The sequence below is a fragment of the Phyllobates terribilis genome, unplaced genomic scaffold (assembly GCF_046119375.1).
Source record: "Phyllobates terribilis strain yellow unplaced genomic scaffold, ASM4611937v1 Scaffold_5__5_contigs__length_657084704, whole genome shotgun sequence".
NCBI lineage: Eukaryota > Metazoa > Chordata > Amphibia > Anura > Dendrobatidae > Phyllobates > Phyllobates terribilis.
Genome location: NW_027362765.1, coordinates 298,578,713 through 298,599,356, shown reverse-complemented (window position 1 = coordinate 298,599,356; position 20,644 = coordinate 298,578,713). Strand labels below are relative to the sequence as shown.

Here is a 20,644-nt window from a genome sequence, read left to right as displayed (position 1 = left end):
ATTATTTTTTTTATTAATATTTGGTGTAGTAGTATTTGGTGTTTATCTTGCACTTAACATTCCCAAATATAGGCCATTCATATCTATCTGCAACAGCAAGGGTAGAAGTGTTTTAGTAATTCAGGAGCTACAGAAATAGCCTAGCTTGTTGTGGTGAGCAGTTTCTGTAACTCCAACTCATATCAGTGGGAGTTACAGAAACAATATGATACACAGTCTGTCACACTAGTCTTGACCAGATCTGTCCTAATTGGAATACTACTTTAAGACAAGAATATATTTATTAAACAAGAGACCAATTACAAAGTGTCTAAACGCCAGCTCTTAAAGCTAGTAACTGATTGGTTGCTTCGGCTCGTGCCATATTTGTGATATCGGAGTAGTGTCCTGTTTTGGAGATGCTCTTCAGCGTCCCAGCTGACTTGGCTTGTATATGCAGATAAAATGGAGCTTCTGCACACAGTTTAGTTGATCCCAGAAGTTTCCACCTAGAGAGAAATGTCAAAATATATAAAAAAAATATTGAAATTTCTAGATTGCAGTTTTTAGTTTTTTCATCCATCATGATACTTTCTGTCAGTCTTGTTATATTTGAAGTTTTAAATTATTGTAGATATTAATGCCCACATACAATCTGACTTTAAGGGTTTCTCCAAGAAATGTAATTAAATCAAATAAATAATATACATGTAAACATTAAACATTTTTCTAAATACCTTTATTTAGCATAAAGTTATGCTTTAGCTAGTGCACTCTGTAAGGATTTTAAAGATGTCAACTGCCAGGACCCACAGTAGGACGGGCTGCATGAAGCACGAGACAGACGCACTAAAACTGTCAGGCTGACTGATGGATGTTCAAATCAGTCAGCTAAAGAAAGGTGTTTATCTTCTCCTTTAGTCTGGCTCCACTCATTGTATAGATGTGCACATTTAAGCTTGGGCTACACAATGACTTTGGCCATGACACAAGACGCATAATTGCAGTGTCTTGCTGCTACATTACAGCACAATACTAGTAAATAGGGCTGCATTGTCACCCCGAGGGTACTATGACCATGACAAGTCTCAAAAATTCAGATGAGGTTGGACTATTTTGCGACTTGCTTGTTATGGTCGCAGAACCCTCGGGTGGCAATGTGACCTCATTGACTCGCACTGTGCTGCAATGCAGTAGCGATACCTGGCAATGTTTGGCCACTTGACTTGTGTCATGACCACAGTTGCTGTGTAGCTCAAGCCTAATGTTAGTGGCAATTTATATCCATACAATGTTCCACTGACATGACTCCAGGATCTTAAACAGTGACATTTTGAATTTAATTTATTGCTATAGGTAGAGTTGCCAACTTTTCAACCCAATAAACTGGCTTTATAAAAAGGAGGGTGTGCTTTATAGGAAGATTTTTATTATCTAATATTCCTGGGTTTTAAGGTAATGAAAAGTTTAATAGTAACACCCTAGGTTAATTTAAGCATTCTACGTGGTCTAGTTAATTAAGGGGTTGATGTCAAACATCAATGGTGGTCTAGTATAATGAAAGGTTTAATTACCTATCTGTCTGAACTATTGGCCTAATCACAACAATGCCGGCTTTTTACTTCCAACATTCACAGTACTAGCATGGACCAGCAGCAGGTCTCCTGTCCCTAACCTCGTCACCCTCAAATATGCCTTAGAGACTGTGGAGAGTCCATACATCATGGTCCGTACTCAGGCCATGAATGTTGGATGTTTAAAGCTGACCCTGGAAGAGCAGGAGGAGATATCAATGTATTACCTGAACTGGCATCATGATATCAGGTGGCAACCCTAACTATGGGTAAGAGAATTGGTTTAATTTTCACTAGCTTTCACACAGTTTCATTACCACTGTTTTCCCATAGGACATTAATAGTTACTTACCTCCAAAGGACAGGCTCAAGCACTTATTGACACCAAAAAATCTCATCACATTGCCTCCGGGAAACTTCAGAAAGTTGAATGGTGATCCATCAGCCCAAGCATTTGTTCCCTAAGGATACAGATAATTAAACATGACTGTTAACTAATGTTGCTTTAAAATAATATTAAACTTAAAATCTGATGAAAAAAAAATGACATTTTCCTCCCTACAAAGACTTCTGTAGGCTTCAGAGAAAGCTTGGCATTACTAACCATGCTATACTATCATGAGCGGACCAGAAGTCAGCATAAAAAATAACTCAATCCAAAGGGCATATATACAACAAAGGCAGGGATTTAGGTTAAAGGGGCCTTACATTTATAATTGTTGATGTTTTGGCTTGCTCATGTTAAAGAGAACCTTTCACCAGTTTTAGCATGTTAAACTGTCCACATCATGGAATATTGGCTTCAGAGCTGAGTAAAATTTATTTTTTATTTTTTAATTTCTCCTCTTGTTGTGGAGATATTAGCTTGTAAAGTTTAGGTTACAAATGATGTAAAGTTCAAGTTCTTCCCCTACATCAGATTCACCAATCATAAGCCGCAAGTGTCACGCAGAGGAAAAGAGAAAGAACACACCCTCCTCCCTCACTGATCTCTGCTGCTACTGTGTAGAGATAAAACAAAACCGATAAGTGCAAGGCACAGAGATATACCAATAAAATAACATTTTATTTGGCATAGATTAAACAGTTTTTAAAAAGCATGTAAGACATCGGTTTTGTTCTTTTTCTATGTGCATTTTGGCCTACTTACTTTATGCTTCATATATATATATATATATATATATATATATATATATATATATATATATACACTGCTCAAAAAAATGAAGGGAACACTGCCGCGACCAATCAGTGATGTAGGCGCCAAATTTAAACAACGCTCTGCTGATTGGTCGTGGCCGCCGGCCGCGACCAGTCAGCGAGATTGGCGCCAAATTTAAACAACGCTCTGCTGATTGGTCGCGGCCGCCAGCCACGACCAATCAGCAAGATTGGCGCCAAATTTAAACATTGCTCTGCTAATTGGTTGCGGTCGCCGGCCGACCGTGACCAATCAGCGAGATTGGCGCCAAATTTAAACACCGCTCTGCTACCGCCGGCCGACCTCGACCAATCAGCCAGATTGGCACCAAATTTAAACAACGCTCTGCTGATTGTTCGCGTCCTCCAGCCGCGACCAATCAGCGAGATTGGCGTCAAATTTAAACAACGCTCTGCTGATTGGTCGCGTCCTCCAGCCGCGACCAATCAGCGAGATTGCCGTCAAATTTAAACAACGCTCTGCTGATTGGTCGAGGCTGCCAGCCGCGACCAATCAGCGATTTTGGCGCCTAATTTAAACACTGCTCTGCTAATTGGTCGCGGCCGCCAGCCGCGACCAATCAGCCAGATTGGCGCCAAATTTAAACACCGCTCTACTGATTGGTCGCGGTCGCTGGCCGCGACCAATCAGCATTATTGGCGCCAAATTTAAACACCCTTCTGCTGATTGGTCGCGGTCGCCGGCCGCGACCAATCAGCGATATTGGCGCCAAATTTAAACACCCCTCTGCTGATTGGTCACGGTTGCCCGCCGCGACCAATCAGCGATATTGGCGCCAAATTTAAACACCCCTCTGCTGACGGTCGCGACCAACCAGCATTATTGGCGCCAAATTTAAACACCGCTCTGCTGATTGGTCGCGGTCGCCGGCCGCAACCAATCAGCATTATTGACGCCAAATTTAAACCCCGCTCTGCTGATTGGTCGCGGCCGCAACTAATCAGCGATTTTATGGCCAAATTTAAACAAGCTCTCCGGTCCTCACTAACACAGTTCGCTGATTGGTCGCGGCCGCCACCCGCGACCAATCACCGATATTGCTGCCAAATTTAAACACCATTTTGCTGATTGGTCGCGGTTGCCGGCCACGATCAATCAGCGATTTTGGCGCCAAATTTAAACAACGCTCTGCTGATTGCGCCCGGTCGGCCGCATACATATTCTAGAATACCCGATGCGTTAGAATCGGGCCACCATCTAGTATATATATAAATTCTAAAAAGTACATTTTTTTCTCATTAAAAGTACACTCTGCACCCCATCTTGACTGAAAAAATGTAGAAATATTTGCAAATTTATTAAAAAAGAAAAACTGAAATATCACATGGTCATAAATATTCAGACCCTTTGCTCAGACACTCATTTTTAAGTCACATGCTGTCCATTTCCTTGTGATCCTCCTTGAGATGGTTCTACTCCTTCATTGGAGTCCAGCTGTGTTTAATTAAACTGATAGGACTTGATTTGGAAAGACACACACCTGTCTATATAAGACCTCACAGCTCACAGTGCATGTCAGACCAAATGAGAATCATGAGCTCAAAGGAACTGCCCAAGGAGCTCAGAGACAGAATTGTGGCAAGGCACAGATCTGGCCAAGGTTATAAAAGAATTTATGCATTACTCAAAGTCCCTAAGAGCACAGTGGCCTCCACTCTCTCCTCGCTTCTGACATTGCTCATCTCAACTGCTATCACTTCAGTGCAGGAGAGAGCACACTAATAACTCTCTCCTCCCTTCTGACAATGCTTGTCTCTTCTGCTATCACTTCAGTGGAAGAGAGAGCACACTAATCACTCTCTCCTCCCTTCTGACAATGCTTGTCTCTTCTGCTATCACTTCAGTGGAAGAGAGAGCACACTAATCACTCTCTCCTCGCTGATGACATTGCTCAGGTATAGCGCTGTAGTACAGGGTCAGTGTGTACATAATAGTGGTATATCTTCAGAAAGCGGTGTCTTGGGGCAAACCATCGCTGTCAATCAACATAGAAAGAGTAGCAGTAATCTAGATAAATTGGTGGAACGGTGCATTGAAGTGTTAAGTCACAAAAAGGGTGCACTGTGCACCTTCATTTGCATATTACATTAAAATTGTTTGGAAGGGCAACAGAGGAAGAGATTTAAAAACAAAAAGAACAATTTTATCACTATTTAATCTCCTACAGGGCTATGTAGTTAGTTTGAAGTGTAAATTTGGGGTGACAGACTACCTTTAACAAAAAATAAAAGGAGTGAGAGAAAGTTTGGAAAAAAGAAAATTATTTTGTAATGTGAAACAACCTCACCAAACAGAGAGTTCCCAGAGATCATCATCAGGCTATGCCTACATCCCTAAAGGAACTAGGAAATAATTGACATGCCACCACATTGTGAGCTGCATGTTTTCTGTAGACGACTGTCTCTCACCCTTTGCGTGCTGCCACCGGTCCAGAGTTGGTCACCACGATATCCTTTTGAACGAGCCAAAGTCATGAGGAATTGATTGTGCTCCTCACTCATTATACTTGTAAGATGGGCACGACTAAAGATGGATTGGCAATGTTTCTGTATAGTACAAAAGAAGGTATGAAGTGATTGGCGCAAAATAAATGAATGATGATAATGTATTATCTAAATGCATTATTATGAATATACCCTGTATTGTTCTGCAGAACTAGTTTCCCAGTATTCAGTCAACAACATGATATCATATCAGGAATATATGCCAATATGACCTCACACACAATTATAAACCCAGACTACATCCATGTAGCATAACTCACTATCATAGAGCCATAATCTCTACATATTCATATCTAAAATTCTTCTGATTAAAATGTAGATTTCTTTATTCAAAATCCCATTAAAACATAAGCATGGCAAGATAACATTTTATTGTGTTGACGCATTTCAATCTTTCGGTCTTAGTCATAACATACAGGTCAAATGCCAACAGATCTATGTATAAACACCTGTCAACCTCCCATTGACGACATCACTAATTAATTATAACCAAATGTTAGGATAAATCCCAATGACATTGGACTCACAAAAATATCAAAATTCATTCAATACATGTATATCAAATCACTATGAAAATTCATACCATGGGGGAATCGAAAATTTAATTTCATTATCCAAAATGCTTCACTTTTAGGTCTCCTTCCAGCTTGGGTATAATTAACCCTTACAAAGCCAAATAAAAACAAATGAATTCAAACTATCTGCATGTATCTCAGAAAAATAGCTTGTTGCACCAGAAATGTTAATTATTTCTTGTTAATACTGTATTCGCATCATGTGCCGCAATTCTACTTTTCGCCGCATCTTATATCTTTATACCATGCATTGATAGCAGCCAAACCATTTTAGTACATGTATTTCTGCACATGGCACTCATAGTCGATTCTGAATAAATTGAAAGTGTTGAAAATTTAGTTTCCATTTTTTCATAATTTACATATTAGTAACATGTCTATCCATCCTGTGATTTCCATAATTCCACGACTTTTACTTCTTGGTGTCGTAATTGCAGCATTCATAAATATATAGTATCCATTCTTTGACAGACTGAGCTGTGCCGACCATAGTTACTAGTGATGAGTGAACGTGCTCGCCACTACTCGGTACTCACCCTAGCATCATGGTACTTGATAAGCTCGGCGCTCGCCGAGTATTTCCGGGGTTGCTCGGCGGGAGCGCGGGTCTCCTCCCTGCATGTTTGGCGCTCTTTACACAGCCAATGAACATGCAGGTATTGCCTGCCATGCACTGTAATGCCGTAGCCATGTTGGTTGTGGCATTACAGTGATTGGCTGGCCGCACAGCATCATCAGGTCTATATAAGACCTGGCGCCGCCATGCTCGCCACAGTCACTCCGGATCAGACAGTGTACGGAGAGCAGCTGCTGTGTCAGGTAGAGATTTAATCGTGTATTAGGTAGTGTACGGAGAAAAACCGTACATTACACATATCCATCTTAACAAACAGTCATTCTGAGGACTAATACATCTGCAGAGATATCAGGCAGGCAGTGTATATAGGCAGGCAGGCAGGGTATATAGCAGACTGCAGTGCATATAGGACAAGAGGCTCAATTCCAGTTCTGGCGGCTGCTGCTGTTAGATATTTCTGGAAATAGGCCGAGGTCTCAGGGGCCAGGAATAATTTTTTGCATCTTAATCCTCATTATTTGCTTAAAAAGCAATCCAGAGAACATGGTTTTTCCTGCACCATTTGCTTGTTGGCACTGCAGAATACAGCCAGGTCCTTTCCATATTACAGCGCTAAAAATCCATCTATTTAAAACTGTGTTTTCTCCATCACACGGATCACATATACTTTTTCAGAAAATACTGCCATTTCTGGCCTCCATTAAAAATTATTTTCAGTGTGTCAGCAAAGTTTTTGACACTGGTTTGCTGTTCAAAACAGTTACCTACAGGCCAGGTATTTAAAACTGTGTTTTCTCCGTCACACAAATCACATATACGTTGTCAGAAAATACTGCCATTTCTGGCCTCCATTAAAAAAAATTTTCAGTGTGTCAGTGAAGCAATTGACACCAGATTGCTGTTCAAAATAGTTACCTACCGGCCAGGTATTTAAAACTGTGTTTTCTCCGTCACACGGATCACATATACGTTGTCAGAAAATACTGCCATTTCTAGCCTCCATTAAAAATTTCTTACACTGTGTCAGAGAAGCAATTCACAGCAGTTTGCTGGTCAAACTACTTACCTACAGGCCAGGTATTTAAAACTCTGTTTTCTCCGTCACACGGATCACATATAAGTTCGCTCCAAACTCAGTCATTTGTAGTGAGCGTGGAAGATACTGTCCTCCATTTAAAATAGGCAAGGCACGCGGCAAGGGACGGGGAACTGGACGTGATAGTAATGGTGCATGCAGAGGCCGAGGACAAGGCCGTGGGCAAGCCAAAATTGTGCCACAACAAACACCCACATCTTCTCGCCTGACCTTCCTGTCCCAATTTCAAGGGGACCGCAGCACACCACTATTGAACCCAGAGCAGTGTCAAAAGGTTGTTGGTTGGATAGCACTTAATGCTTCCAGTCAGTTAGCCACCACCACCACCACCCTGTCTTCCACACGGTCAAGTCTCAGCAGCTGTGAGTCTGGACCGCATATTCCTCACCCTGATCCTCCTTCCTCCCACCATGCCGAGTACCCAGAGACAACTGATCCCACACTTGGACACTCTGAAGAGCTGTTCACTTTTCCATTTATAGATTCGGGCCTCTCGCCCAGTCCACTTGAAACAGGGCAAGAGGAGACCGCATGTAGCGATGCCCAAATATTTGAGCGGCCATGGTCACACGGAGGCAACGGTGGTAAAGTGTCACAAGAGGTGAACGATGATGAGACACAATTGCCAGAAAGTCAGGAGGAGGATCAGAGTGCGGAAGTGGAAGACGAGGTGGTGGATGATATAGTAACTGACCCAACCTGGCAGGAGGACATGCAGAGCGAGGACAGCAGAACACAGGGGGAGGGAGGCAGAGCACCCCAACAGGCAGGAAGAAGCAGTGTGGTGGCCGCAGACAGAAGGCAGGCAACCGTTCCCCGTAACACCAACATGAAGGAAGTTGCCAGTACAACTGTTAGGTCTTCCCGAGTCTGGTTGTTTTTTAAAGACTCTGCCGATAACCCCAAAAAGGCCATTTGCAGCACCTGCCGAGCCAGTATCAGCAGGGGTGGCAAAATGACCAGCCTGACCACCACCAGCATGATCAGGCACATGGCAGCAAAGCACCCGACTTTGTGGGCCGAACCCCAGGGTCCAGTAACAGTGTCTGCGGGTGGCACCATTGGTTCTTCCGCTGTTGTGCATGCAAGCCAATCCCCTGTCCATGGTGCATGCGAAGATGCCTCCTGCCCTGCACCTGTCGTTGCACACTCTCAAGTAGCAGCATCAGAAAGCACGTCCTTGTCCCAGCGCAGCATTCAGTTGTCCATACCCCAGTCCTAGGAACGCAAGCGCAAATATTCAGCCAACGCCCCACAGGCCACACTACTAAATTCTCACATTTTACGACTGAATGCGCTCGAAATGTTGCCTCTTAGGCTCATGGAGATGGAAGCATTCCGCAATCAGATGACGGCGGCCGTCCCTCGGTACTCAGTCCCCAGCCACCACTATTTCTCCCGGTGTGCCGTCCCCACATTACACAAGCACGTCTCCCAAAACATTAGCCGTGCTCTCAACAACACAGTTACCGGTAAAGTCCACCTAACCACGGACACGTGGACAAGTGCTTGTGGGCAGGGATGGTACATCTCGCTGACGGCACACTGGGTTAACATAGTGGAAGCCGGGACCCAGTCGGACCTTGGGACGGAACCCCTCCTCCTGACGCCAAGGATTGCGGGCCTTAGGTCAATCAGGGTTGCCCCCACGGTCTACAGCTCCTGCACCTCATCCTCCTCAGCCTCCTCCTCTCTCTTCAGCCTCCATATCCGAAATGACCACATCAGTCACAATCTGGAAGCACTGCAGCACTGCCTCGGCCAAGCGGCAACAGGCTGTGCTGAAGCTAATACGTTTAGGTGAAAAACCGCACAATTCTGAAGAGTTGTGGACAGCTCTGAAAGAGCAGGCAGATCTGTGGCTCACACCGCTGAACCTACAGCCAGGCATGGTTGTGTGTGACAATGGCCGGAACCTGGTGGCGGCTCTGAGGCGAGGCGAGCTCACACATGTACCATGCCTGGCCCATGTGCTTAACCTCATGGTTCAGCGGTTTCTCAAATCCTACCCGGAGCTGCCGGATCTGCTTGTTAAAGTACGCCGCCTGTGTGCCCATTTTAGAAAGTCAGCTACAGCTTCCGCCGCCCTTGCAGTGTTTCAGCAGCGTTTGCAGCTTCCGGCTCACAGACTGGTGTGTGATGTCCCCACGCGTTAGAACTCTACACTGCAGATGTTGGGAAGGATTTGTGAGCAGAAGAGGGTAGTTGTTAAGTACCAGCATCAACAAGGCCGTCGGTATTCAGTTCAGACTCCCCACATAAGACCTTAGGAGTGGACATGGATGTCAGACATATGTACCATCCTCCAAAACTTTGAGGACTCCACCAAGATGGTGAGCAGCGATGACGCCATAATTAGCGTCACCATCCCGCTTCTGTCTTCTGAAACGCTCTCTGCTCACAATCAAAGAGGATGCATTGCAAGCGGAGCATGATGAGATGGAGCAAGGAACCATACAGGGTGATTACACACAGCCAAGCCTCATCTCATCCCAACGTGGATTGGGTGACAATGAGGAAGAGGAGGAGGAAGGACAGGACCTAGTTTCATGCACTATAGAAGGTACTACCTGCACAGCTGTCATCCCGTCTGTTCAGCGTGGATAGCCAGAGGACAGAGAGGAGGAGGTGGAGGAGGAGAGCATGGTCAGTCATCCTCTTGGTGAGGAAGTCTTGCCTGTTAGTAGTCTGGCACGCATGGCCGAGTTTATGTTACGCTGCCTTTCCCATGACCCTCGCGTTCTCAAAAGTTTGGGTGACAGTCATTACTGGTTGGTGACACTTCTAGACCCACGCTACAAGGAGAACTTTATATCTCTTATTCCTGAGGCGGACAGGTCTACAAAAATGGGGCTGTACCAGAAGGCCCTTGTTGCGGAACTATTAAAAAAATTCCCATCTGAAAACGCTGGCGGCAGAGGGCACACTTCGTTGGGCAACCAAGGAGTACAGGCGAGAGAGGCACAACTTCAAGCCAGCAGAGGCAGGGGAACACTGTCAAAGTTCTGGGAGAGTTTTCTCAGACCCTCCCATTGGACAGGCCCTGAGGCGCGGGGTACTCTCACAAGGAGTGCAAAGTTTGGGAAGATGCTGAGGGAGTACCTTGCCGACCATACCAGCGTCCTCCATGATTCCTCTGTGCCTTATCATTATTGGGTATCCAAGCTGGATACGTGGAATGAACTGGCTCTCTATGCCTTGGAGGTCCTGGCCTGCCCTGCCGCCAGCGTTTTATCAGAGCGGGTTTTTTAGTGCGGCTGGTGGAATTATAACTGATAAGCGCATCTGCCTGTCAACTGGACTGGGCCAGACTTCTCAACACCACCGAATGATAGCAGCGTAACATAAACTCCAATTCAGTGTCTTTTCTTGGGAGGTGTATTCCCATGCACCTTTTCACACCCACACATGGGTATACGCTTCCTGATTTTGGCTATTTGCTCTTGTCCTCCTCCTTCTCCTCATCCTCCACCACCATATCACCAGGGTGACCATGGTCAGTGGTGCGACACCCACCTAATTTTTTTAAAGGGTGTTGATGATGCCCGTAAAAATTTTTTTTTATACGGTATGTTCATGTATACCCCCGGGGGTAAATGTTTGTCAGCCCATACACTTAGTGCATGGGCATTACAAGTATAGGAGGCCCACTCCTTTCTAATGGGAACATTTTTTTATGAGACCCACATCCACGTCGTTTCCAAGGGGCATTGAAGTGCCTCCAAATTTTAGGCAGCCCTTGCATTCACTGCATAGGCCAACACTATGGGAGACTCTCTGCTTTCTAATGGGAATTCGTCATTACTGTGGTCCTGCTCTGTGTGTTTTTAAATTCTTAGTGGGATTTTTCCTAAAATTGGTCAGCCATTGGACTCACTGCATACCCTATAACTGTATAGCAGACTCTCTCCTTTCTAATGGGAACATGTCGTACCTTGTTACTGTGGCCCTGCTGTTATGATCTGCAACAAGTACTAAGGAAAGATAGGGGAAAGCTGTCCCTACAGTAAGACTAAGCTGAATCCCTACGATGTAGCGGGCTGCCTGTTCCTAGCGAACAGACCCGCCTTTGTCCTCGGCTAGTCTGAACGAAGACCTATAGCATAAGGGGAGGGGTCCCTAAAAGAACTAAGGACTGGAACAAAAATGGGACACCTCCTAAACAGAGAAGTTGTTGCAGAACACAAAAAGACAAACTGACAAAAAGGTACTAGAGGTCCCAGAAGGACCAAGCGAACTGACAGAGAAAGGCACCGAAGCACCTGGCTAGAGAAACAGTCAAACACTGAAGTCCAGCACAGCCAAAAGGGCTGAGCTGGAATATAAAGGTAGATGGTCACGTGACCGCAAAACACAAGATGGAAAAAAATAAACAGGAGGGTTCTAACACCTGCTCCATGTGTCTTTAAATTCTTAGTGGGGTTTTTACTAAAATTGGTCAGCCGTTGGACTCACTGCATACCCTATAACTGTATAGCAGACCCTCTCCTTTCTAATGGGAACATGTCATACCTTGTTACTGTGGCCCTGCTCTGTGTGCCTTTAAATTCTTAGTGGGGTTTTTCCTAAAATTGTCAGCCCTTGGACTCACTGCATACCCTATAACTGTATAGCAGACCCTCTCCTTTCTAATGGGAACATGTCGTACCTTGTTACTGTGGCCCTGCTCTATGTGTCTTTAAATTCTTAGTGGGATTTTTTCCAAATTTTGGCAGCCCTTGCAGTCACAGCATGGGCATTACCACTATAGGAGACCCGCTCCTTTATAATGGGAACATTTTTTTTACTGAGACCCTCCTCTATGTCTCTTCAAAGGGGTATTGGGTTGCGTCCAAATTTTTGGCAGCCCTGGCAGTCACTGTATATGCAATAACAGTATAGGAGACCCACTTGTTAAAAATGGGAACAACAAAGCATAGCCGGCTGATGGCTCTCTAACAATAGCTAGGGCCGACTGCTGGCCTTTTAAGAATAGTAAGGGCCGTCTGATGTCCCTATGAAAATAGGCTTTATGAGTTTCAGAGTCCCTCCATCATAAATAAAACAGGATGTGTCTGATGATGTGTCACACACCACATTGCCAGATAAGGTTGTAAAATGTTAAAATGACATTTCCCGGTGAATGCATTTGTCTTATAAAAAAACGTAAAAAAAACAAAACAATAGGATCTTTGTTTAGTATAAAAAACAGCGTCACCAATTTAACAACAATGTAATCACATTGTTCAGCTCATGCACCTCCTCCTCCATCTCCGAAATGACCACATCAGTCACAAGCTGACAGCACTGCAGCGATGCCTTGGCCAAGCGGCAACATGCTGTGCTGAAGATAACATGCTTAATGCTTAATTGACAAACCGCCCAGCACTGCAGAGTTGTTGAAAGCTGTAACACAGCAGCCTGATCTGTGGCTCTCACCGCTGAACATACAGCCAGGCAAGGTCGTGTGTGACAATGCACGGAACTTGGTGACGGAGAAATGACAGCCGGGGTAGATATGGTTTCCCTCTATGCCAGTCCTTTCACCGAGCTAAAGAATATGGCTGTGGTGAAATACAACTCCCACTGAGAAGCTGTTTCAGATTGAAAAACATTGTGCCCACCAGAGGATTTGATTCTGAGGGCTAACCTTTCTCCCCCGCTCAAGAGCCCCATAGCAGCTGCAAAGTTAGCGCTATCATGAACTCTCCTGAGGTAGAAGCCAAGGCACACCAGAGGATTCTCTGCTGGGACCGACCAACCCTGCCATGAAGCAGTCCTGGCTAAGAAAAGTGTGTGGAAAGGTTCCCGAACACTTTATGCCTGCATTTTTACTGAGGAGGAAACACACGAAAACAAGGGGAGAACATACAAAGTCCTTGCAGATGTTGTCCTTACTGGGATTTGAACCCAGGATCCCAAGCCTGCAAGTCTTCAATGCTAACCACTGATCCAATGTTCTGCCGTTCACCCTCTAATATCTAACAGGCTGGAGAAACTTGCACCTACTGCCACTCTATCTTCAGCTCCTTTGTGAGAAAATGTATTTGGGCAGACACTCAGTCTACCAAATAAAATTCCTGAGAAGGAAATTGGGGATGGCTTTGCTACTGGTACTGGGGGCAGTGCTAATACCATGGCGTCGTACCATAGTTTGCTGGAAATATTCCAGGCTGGTAGAAGGCAAGCAAATTCCCACAGAAAAGTACCAGCAGTAATGTTCAGGGACCCACGCTTGTAGAAGACGGAGACAACACCGGGAGAAGTAGTGACGGCTGGGGACCGAGTATGGACACGAGGCATGAGGCATGTGGTTGTGAAAAGCTTCCGCCTCCATGAGCCTAAAAGGCCACATTTCAAGTGAAAGCAGCTTTACAGGACTTCCTGTGAGAAATGACACGCAGGGTAGATAGGGTTTCCCTCTATGCCAGTCCTTTCACAGAGCTAAATACAACTGTCAGCAAAAAAAGTTGTGGACTGGCTCTGTACTGTCCCTGGCCACATTAACCTGTCCAAGTGTTTGTGGTTAGGCGGTCCTTCCCAGTAAGTGCACTGGGGAGGGCACAGGTAATGTTGTAGGACCCGTTCTTGTGGAAGGCGGAGGCGATACCGGGAAATATAGTGGCGGCTGGGGACCGAGTATGGACACCCGGCCGCCGCTGGCATGAGGTTGTGAAAAGCTTCCGCCTCCACGAGCTTAAAATGCCTTATTTTATGTGCAAAAAGCTGCCCAGAAATCTGGCAGTTTAGTGTTGCGGCCTGTGGGTGGGTGGCTAGCTGCATACTTGCACTTGCATTCCAATTAACAGAAAACTAAGCAGATGGTGGCCTCTATCATCATCATGGCCTCACCTCGGCACTATGAACTCTCCTGAAGGAGAAGCCAAGGCCTGCCGGAGGAGTCTCCGGTTCTCTGGTGGGCCCGTCCAACCCTGCTGAAAAGCAGCCCTGGCTAAGAAAAGTGTGGATGAAGGTTCCCGGACACTCTATGGCTGCTTTTTTAATGTGGATCGGCCATGCTTATGCATGTTATTTCTCAAACCACATTACAGATCAGGCCATTGTCCAACTCTGTATTCAAGAAATTAAATGAGCAGAGAAAGATGTGTGTGTGTCAAAGCACCACCGACAAGGGCGAGTTGATGTTGGACGGGCTGCAATTGCTTCTGCAACAAGCTGCATTACAGTACTTCCTGTGAGAAATGACATGCAGGGTAGATAGGGTTTCCCTCTATGCCAGTCCTTTCACCGAGCTAAATAAAACTGTCAGCAAAAAAAGTTGTGGACTGGCTCCGTACCGTCCTTGGCCACATTCACCTGTCCACGTGTTTGTGGTTAGGCGGTCCTTCCCAGTAAGTGCACTGGGGAGGGCACGGGTAATGTTGTGGGACACGTGCTTGTGGAAGGCGGAGGTGATACCAGGAAATATAGTGGCGGCTGGGGACCGAGTATGGACACCCAGCCGCCGCTGGCATGAGGCTGTGAAAAGCTTCCGCCTCCATGAGCTTAAAAGGCCATATTTCAAGTGCAAGCAGATGTCAAAAATTTGTCAGTATAGTATTGCAGCCTGTGGGTGGGTGGGTGGCTGGCTGCATACTTGCGCTTGCATTCCAAAGAATGGGGTAGGGACAACTGAACGCTGCACTAGGACAAGGACGTGGACGGTGATTGTTGCAAGTCTGCAATGACAGGTTCATGGTGGGAGGCATTTTCGCATGCGCCAAGGATCACTTATGATGGACACACTTTTAGACAGTGACCTGGGAGTCAGAAATGCTTCCAGAGGTCTTCCGCATGCTGTTCTCATGACTTTTCAGCACTGTATGCATGTGTCTGATGATGTGTCACACACCACATGGCCAGATAAGGTTGTAAAATGTTAAAATGAAATTTCCTGGTGAATGCATTTGTCTTGGTTGAAAGCAATGCAAAGGTGCAAAAACGCATCAAAAACGCTACGTGTGAACATAGCCCAAGGTGTGGAGGAGTATTTTTGTTTTTGGTTATTTATTTTGCTTTATATACATTGTAAATGTCATGGAAAGGATGTTCCATAACATATTTCTCAGGAAAATCCATTTTGGTTTCGTTTTTGTATGTTTTATTGTGAGTCCGTAAAAGTGGCGTAATACCTCTGACAACATTGTTGACAGCAGTGACCTGGGAGTCAGAAATGCTTCCAGGGGTCTTCCCCATGCTGTTCCCATGTCATTTGAGCACTGTTCCCATCGATTTGGGCAATTTTTAGGCCCTCTGCAGACCGCCGGGGGGAGCCGCCTGAAAAATGCTCGAGTTTCCCATAGACTTACATTGGGCTCATTGCTCGGGTCGAGCACCCGAGTATTCCAATTTGCTCGACCCGAGCAACGAGTACCCGAGCATTTTAGTGCTCACTCATCACTAGTAGTTACACATGTTTCTATGTATTTTCTGTGGGTCACTAATAGAGGGCAGAAAGTACTGTGCGGAATTTCCTTTTTCTACTTTTTTGTTTTGCACCATGGAATGAATAGATACTATATATTTATAATGCTCTTTGTGTGAATCTCTTGATTGGGATATACAGCGGGTGCAATAAGTATTGAACATGTCACCAATTTTCTAAGTAAATATATTTCTAAAGGTGCTATTGACATGAAATTGTCACCAGATGTTGGTAACAACCCATCCAATCCACATAAGCAAAGAAATAAAACCATAGATGTCCATAAATTAAAGTTATGTGTAATAATGATTAGAAAATAGGAGGGATATCAAGGAGGAAAAGTATGTGAATAAAATTTAACTTTTAATAATAAGATTAAAATTTTAATGTAACAAATTATCATACATCCAAGGGGATATATATTGGGCCACTGCTGTAGAAGGTTCTAAGCAGCTTTGACCCACAAAGTCCTGACTTCAATTGAATGTTTGGGTATTATAGATTACTCATCCCATTTCAATATGAAAGGTGACTATTATAATAATCACCATCCATCAGCCTCACATTTAACCCGATATCAGGTCTGTAGGGCTGGTATACTAATAACCATAATGATTAGAGAGACGGCTGGTATTATCACGGTACGATCCTATAATGGGGAGTTATCACCCATGCCACAATTGTGTCAGCATGAGCAGCTACCATCCCATATTAAATAGATGAATTGCCAGCATACATATTGGTATTTCACCGACACATACGAGGATACCGTACATATATCACCCCGTCTCTCACACAACGCTCACATACTGATCGGCGTGCAGGTGGTGCGCACGCGGTCAGCGCCGCTAGATATATTCAGCCGGCAGAGCTAATCTTATAGCAAAAGTTTTTTGTTTTTCTTTACTTGTTTGTTCGTCAAAATTAATAATGCTCCTAATGTGTTCCTTAACACGTGTTCTTAAGTCTCTGGTTGTCTTCCCCACATATCTGAGTCCACATGTGCACTCCAAACAGTATATCACCCCAGTAGACGAACAATTCAGTTGCTGATGTATAGTTAAATTTTTTCCGAAGGCATCTGTGGCACCCCAGGGGTCTGGTTTCCACAGTAACAGCAATGTTATGTCTGAGAGCAGGTGGGAGGTCTCTTGGTCAGGGATCCTGTGCATGCCACACCTCCTGCCCAGTCCTGGGAGGGGAAGAACTTCCCCTATATAAACCTAGGGCTGAGGCAGGGTTAGTGAGTAGAGAAGAAGTAGAGACAGAGAAAAGAAGCAAATATAGGAACAGAACATCAGGAGCTCTGTGGGAGCAGTGTTACAAGGAGTCAGGGGCTGGCAGCTGCAGAGCTCGCCCTGACTGAGAAGATTTCTTACCGGACCCGGAGTCCGAGGCTGTGGGGACTAACTCCTACCCAGCAGCAGAATCCGTCAGGCAGGGGATTCCAGGTCCTCTGGCCAAGAAACCCGAAGGCACGGTCACACGCATGGGACCAGCACCGCCGTCGTGGAGCGGAAGCTACTAGAAGGCCCCGAGTCACCGGCCATACGGGTGAGCACCACACGGCACACTCAGGGACGTGGGCTACTTTTACCCGCCTCTAGCAAGGTAGCCAGAAGAGTACAGTTAGTTTGGGAGGCCTACAACTCCGCCTGGCCAGGGGAGATCCCATCTGCTCAAGGACTGACCAGGCCCCAATCGCTAGCCAGTACTCCGGGAGGGTCTATCTTTGTCACCAGTAAAGACCCTGAACTACACCGTACCGTCTCCGAGTGGTTCCTGCTACCCCCATCGTCCACGTCGGCTGCCCTGAGGCCATACCCCTCCCGTTGGGGGTTATACTATCACGCTGCACAATCCTACCACCGGCTTCAGCGGTCTGCCCTGCAGCGGCAGCTCCATAGCTGCATTCAACGGGTGGCGTAGTCGTCCAACATCTACCGCTAATACAGCGCCACTTAGTCTGACTCCCTGGGCACGGACTGGGTCACCGCCACGAGACTACTACCCTCAACAGATCCGGCTCCGGGTAAGCTCCTGCGTGTGCGACGCTGCGCGACACAGGCCCAGGGGTGCGTCAACTTTTGGCGTAGTCGGCAGGATTTCGTGCCCGCAACCACCGGGTACTGCGTGCCTGAAAAAAGACTGTTCAAACTTACCAGTGGTGAAGATTCCCGCCATCCGGCGCCATCTTCTACATTCTTCCCGCCATCCGCGAAGTTTTCCCGCCATCCGGCGCCATCTTCAGCCTTCTTCCCGCCATCCGTGGAGGTTTTCCGCCATTGGACGCCATCTTGAGGACGCCGTGCGGGAAGAAGAGGGGCGTGGACTCCGAAAGCGCGCGAGAACTGAAGTCCCGCCTCACGTCCGGACGTTGCGTAAGGTCCTGGAAGGAGCCCAGCAGACGCCGACGTCACAGGAGCGCGACGGAAGGTCCTCAACCCTGACGATCCACTGCGGAGCCGCGGCCTACGGAAGAGGATCATCGCAAGGTAGGCCACGGTCCACTAGGGGGGAGAAGGATGTCGGATACGGAGGAGAGCTTCACCGCTTCAACCCCCGCCAGCGCCACCGCTGTTGCGGTCATGTCTTTCACCATGCCCTATATCCCGGGGGCAGCCTGGCTACCCCAGTACTCAGGGGAATCGCATACCCTGCATGACTTTAGAGAAAAGCTGGATAGCCTCTTCCAGGTGTACCCCCTTACAGAAGAGCAAAAAGTGAGCATCCTGGTGGCCCAATTAACCGGGGCAGCCCAAAGGGAGGTAAAGTCCTGGCCACCTGGGGGGAGGACTGTCGCAGGGATACTGGCCCGGCTGAGGGACACCTTTGATACCCGCACCTCAGCCGAGATCAAGCTCAGATTCTACGGGTGCAAACAGCGGGCACATGAGAGTATAAGGGACTATGCATTAAACCTACAAGAAGCCCTGAGAGCCATTAAGCAGACCGACCCTGACGGCGTGGGAGACGAGGACAGGCTGTTGACTGAACAATTTATAGAGGGTTTATATTGCAATGCCCACCGAACCCAGTTGCGGGCAATGGCCTTACAGGACCCTCATCTGGGATTTGCACAGTTCAAGGACAGAGCCATCCGGGTGCTCCGAGAACCGGCACCAGGTGGCGTTGTGACCCACAGACGCCCCACTACCACTTACCACCAGGAGGCGGCGCCCTTGTCGGCAGGGCCTGTGGGAGCTGATGCGCAGGCTTTGAGCAATGACCCGGCTCCAGACCTGCACCATCAGGTCCAAGAGCTAGCTAAAAGCGTTGCTGCGCTTACCCGAACTGTGCAGTCTTTACAGGTTTCTACTCCAGGGAAGATCCAGCTGGCATCCGGACCGGAGGACATCCCGTGGCGTCGACCAAGGAGGACCCCACCGGCCAGAGGAAGACCCAGCGACCGATACCACGAGGACGGACGACCCATCTGCCGCCGCTGTAATCAACCCGGACATATGGCAAGGTACTGTCCTTTAAACTGGCACAACCTAGGGTAGAGGGCCAACCCCTAGGAAAAAGATCATCAGGCCCATCGAACTGGCGCGACAAATATGTGGGAGGATGTCCAGTCTTGCCTGTGGTACTGGATGGCATTCCTATGAGTGCCCTACTGGACACCGGGTCACAGGTCACCACCATCCCGTACGTGCTCTTCAAGCAGTACTGGAATGACTCGGATATTACCCGCTACCCTGACGACGACTTGAGTATCATCGCCAGCAATGGTCAGCCCGTGCCACAGATCGGATTTAAAGAGGTGACCATTAAAATTGGTAGAGTTGAACTGGCAGCACAGGGACTGATCATTGTAGACACTGACAAACACGAGAGTCACCCAAAGATAACTCTAGGAACTAATGTAATTGAAAATTGTCTTGCAGAGGTGATTTTCCTTTTACAGCAGGTTGCCAAGAACGCCAGCTCCGGCGAGCAGCGAGTGCTCCAAAAAGAGATCCGGGCACTGATGCGACGGCAACAGGTGGAACTCTCCGGCGGTGAGATTGGTAGCGTGAGAATGTGTGACCCTTTCCCTATTGCCATGCCCCCAAAAAGTGAAATGATGATTTGGTGCCGGGCAGCTATTGGTCTGAGAGGTAGAGATTACCAGGCAATGGTAGAACCAGTTTACTCAGACAGTAGGCCCACCATCTTGACAGCACGGGGGGTGGTTAATGTACGCCATGGGAGGGTGCCCGTTCGCATAATCAATATCGGGAAGAGGGAAGTGTACCTGCCCCGGTATGCCACGCTAGCCAAATTATATACCATTAACCAAAATGCTATACAATCTGTGGAACCCTTGCCTCCATCTCACCCGGAGGAAGGTAACGGCTCTAAGAAAACAATGGAGGACTGGTGTCAGCAACTACATTTGGGTGCTGACTCCACTCCCTCACACCAGAAACAGGGAGTCTATCGGGTGGTTCAAGAGTACGAGAGAGTGTTTAGTAAACACCCGTTAGACTTCGGGCGAGTCAAGGGGGTAGAACACCACATCCCCACGGGAGACCATCCTCCCATAAAAGAGAGGTATCGACCCGTACCCCCTGCACACTACCAACACGCCAAGGGGATGCTTAGAGACATGAAGGAGGCTGGGGTGATCAGGGATAGCTGTAGCCCCTGGGCAGCTCCACTAGTCTTAGTCAAAAAGAAAGACAACACCATGAGGATGTGTGTAGATTACCGGAAAATCAACCGTAT

General features: G+C 46.8%; 1 protein-coding gene across 1 annotated transcript in view; it reads right to left on the bottom strand.

Annotated features, from left to right (window-relative positions):
• Nucleotides 1-262: 262 nt before the first annotated feature.
• The window catches only part of LOC141273052 (snaclec coagulation factor IX/factor X-binding protein subunit A-like), a 56,414-nt gene continuing 36,032 nt past the window's right edge, over nt 263-20,644 (bottom strand). The window contains exons 4-6 of the mRNA XM_073684386.1: nt 5,184-5,321; nt 1,906-2,014; nt 263-488 (exon numbers count right to left, since the gene is read on the bottom strand). Of these exons, the coding sequence (XP_073540487.1) occupies nt 406-488; nt 1,906-2,014; nt 5,184-5,321 (330 nt within the window). The 3' untranslated portion in view covers nt 263-405. The remainder of the gene's footprint in view (nt 489-1,905; nt 2,015-5,183; nt 5,322-20,644) is intronic.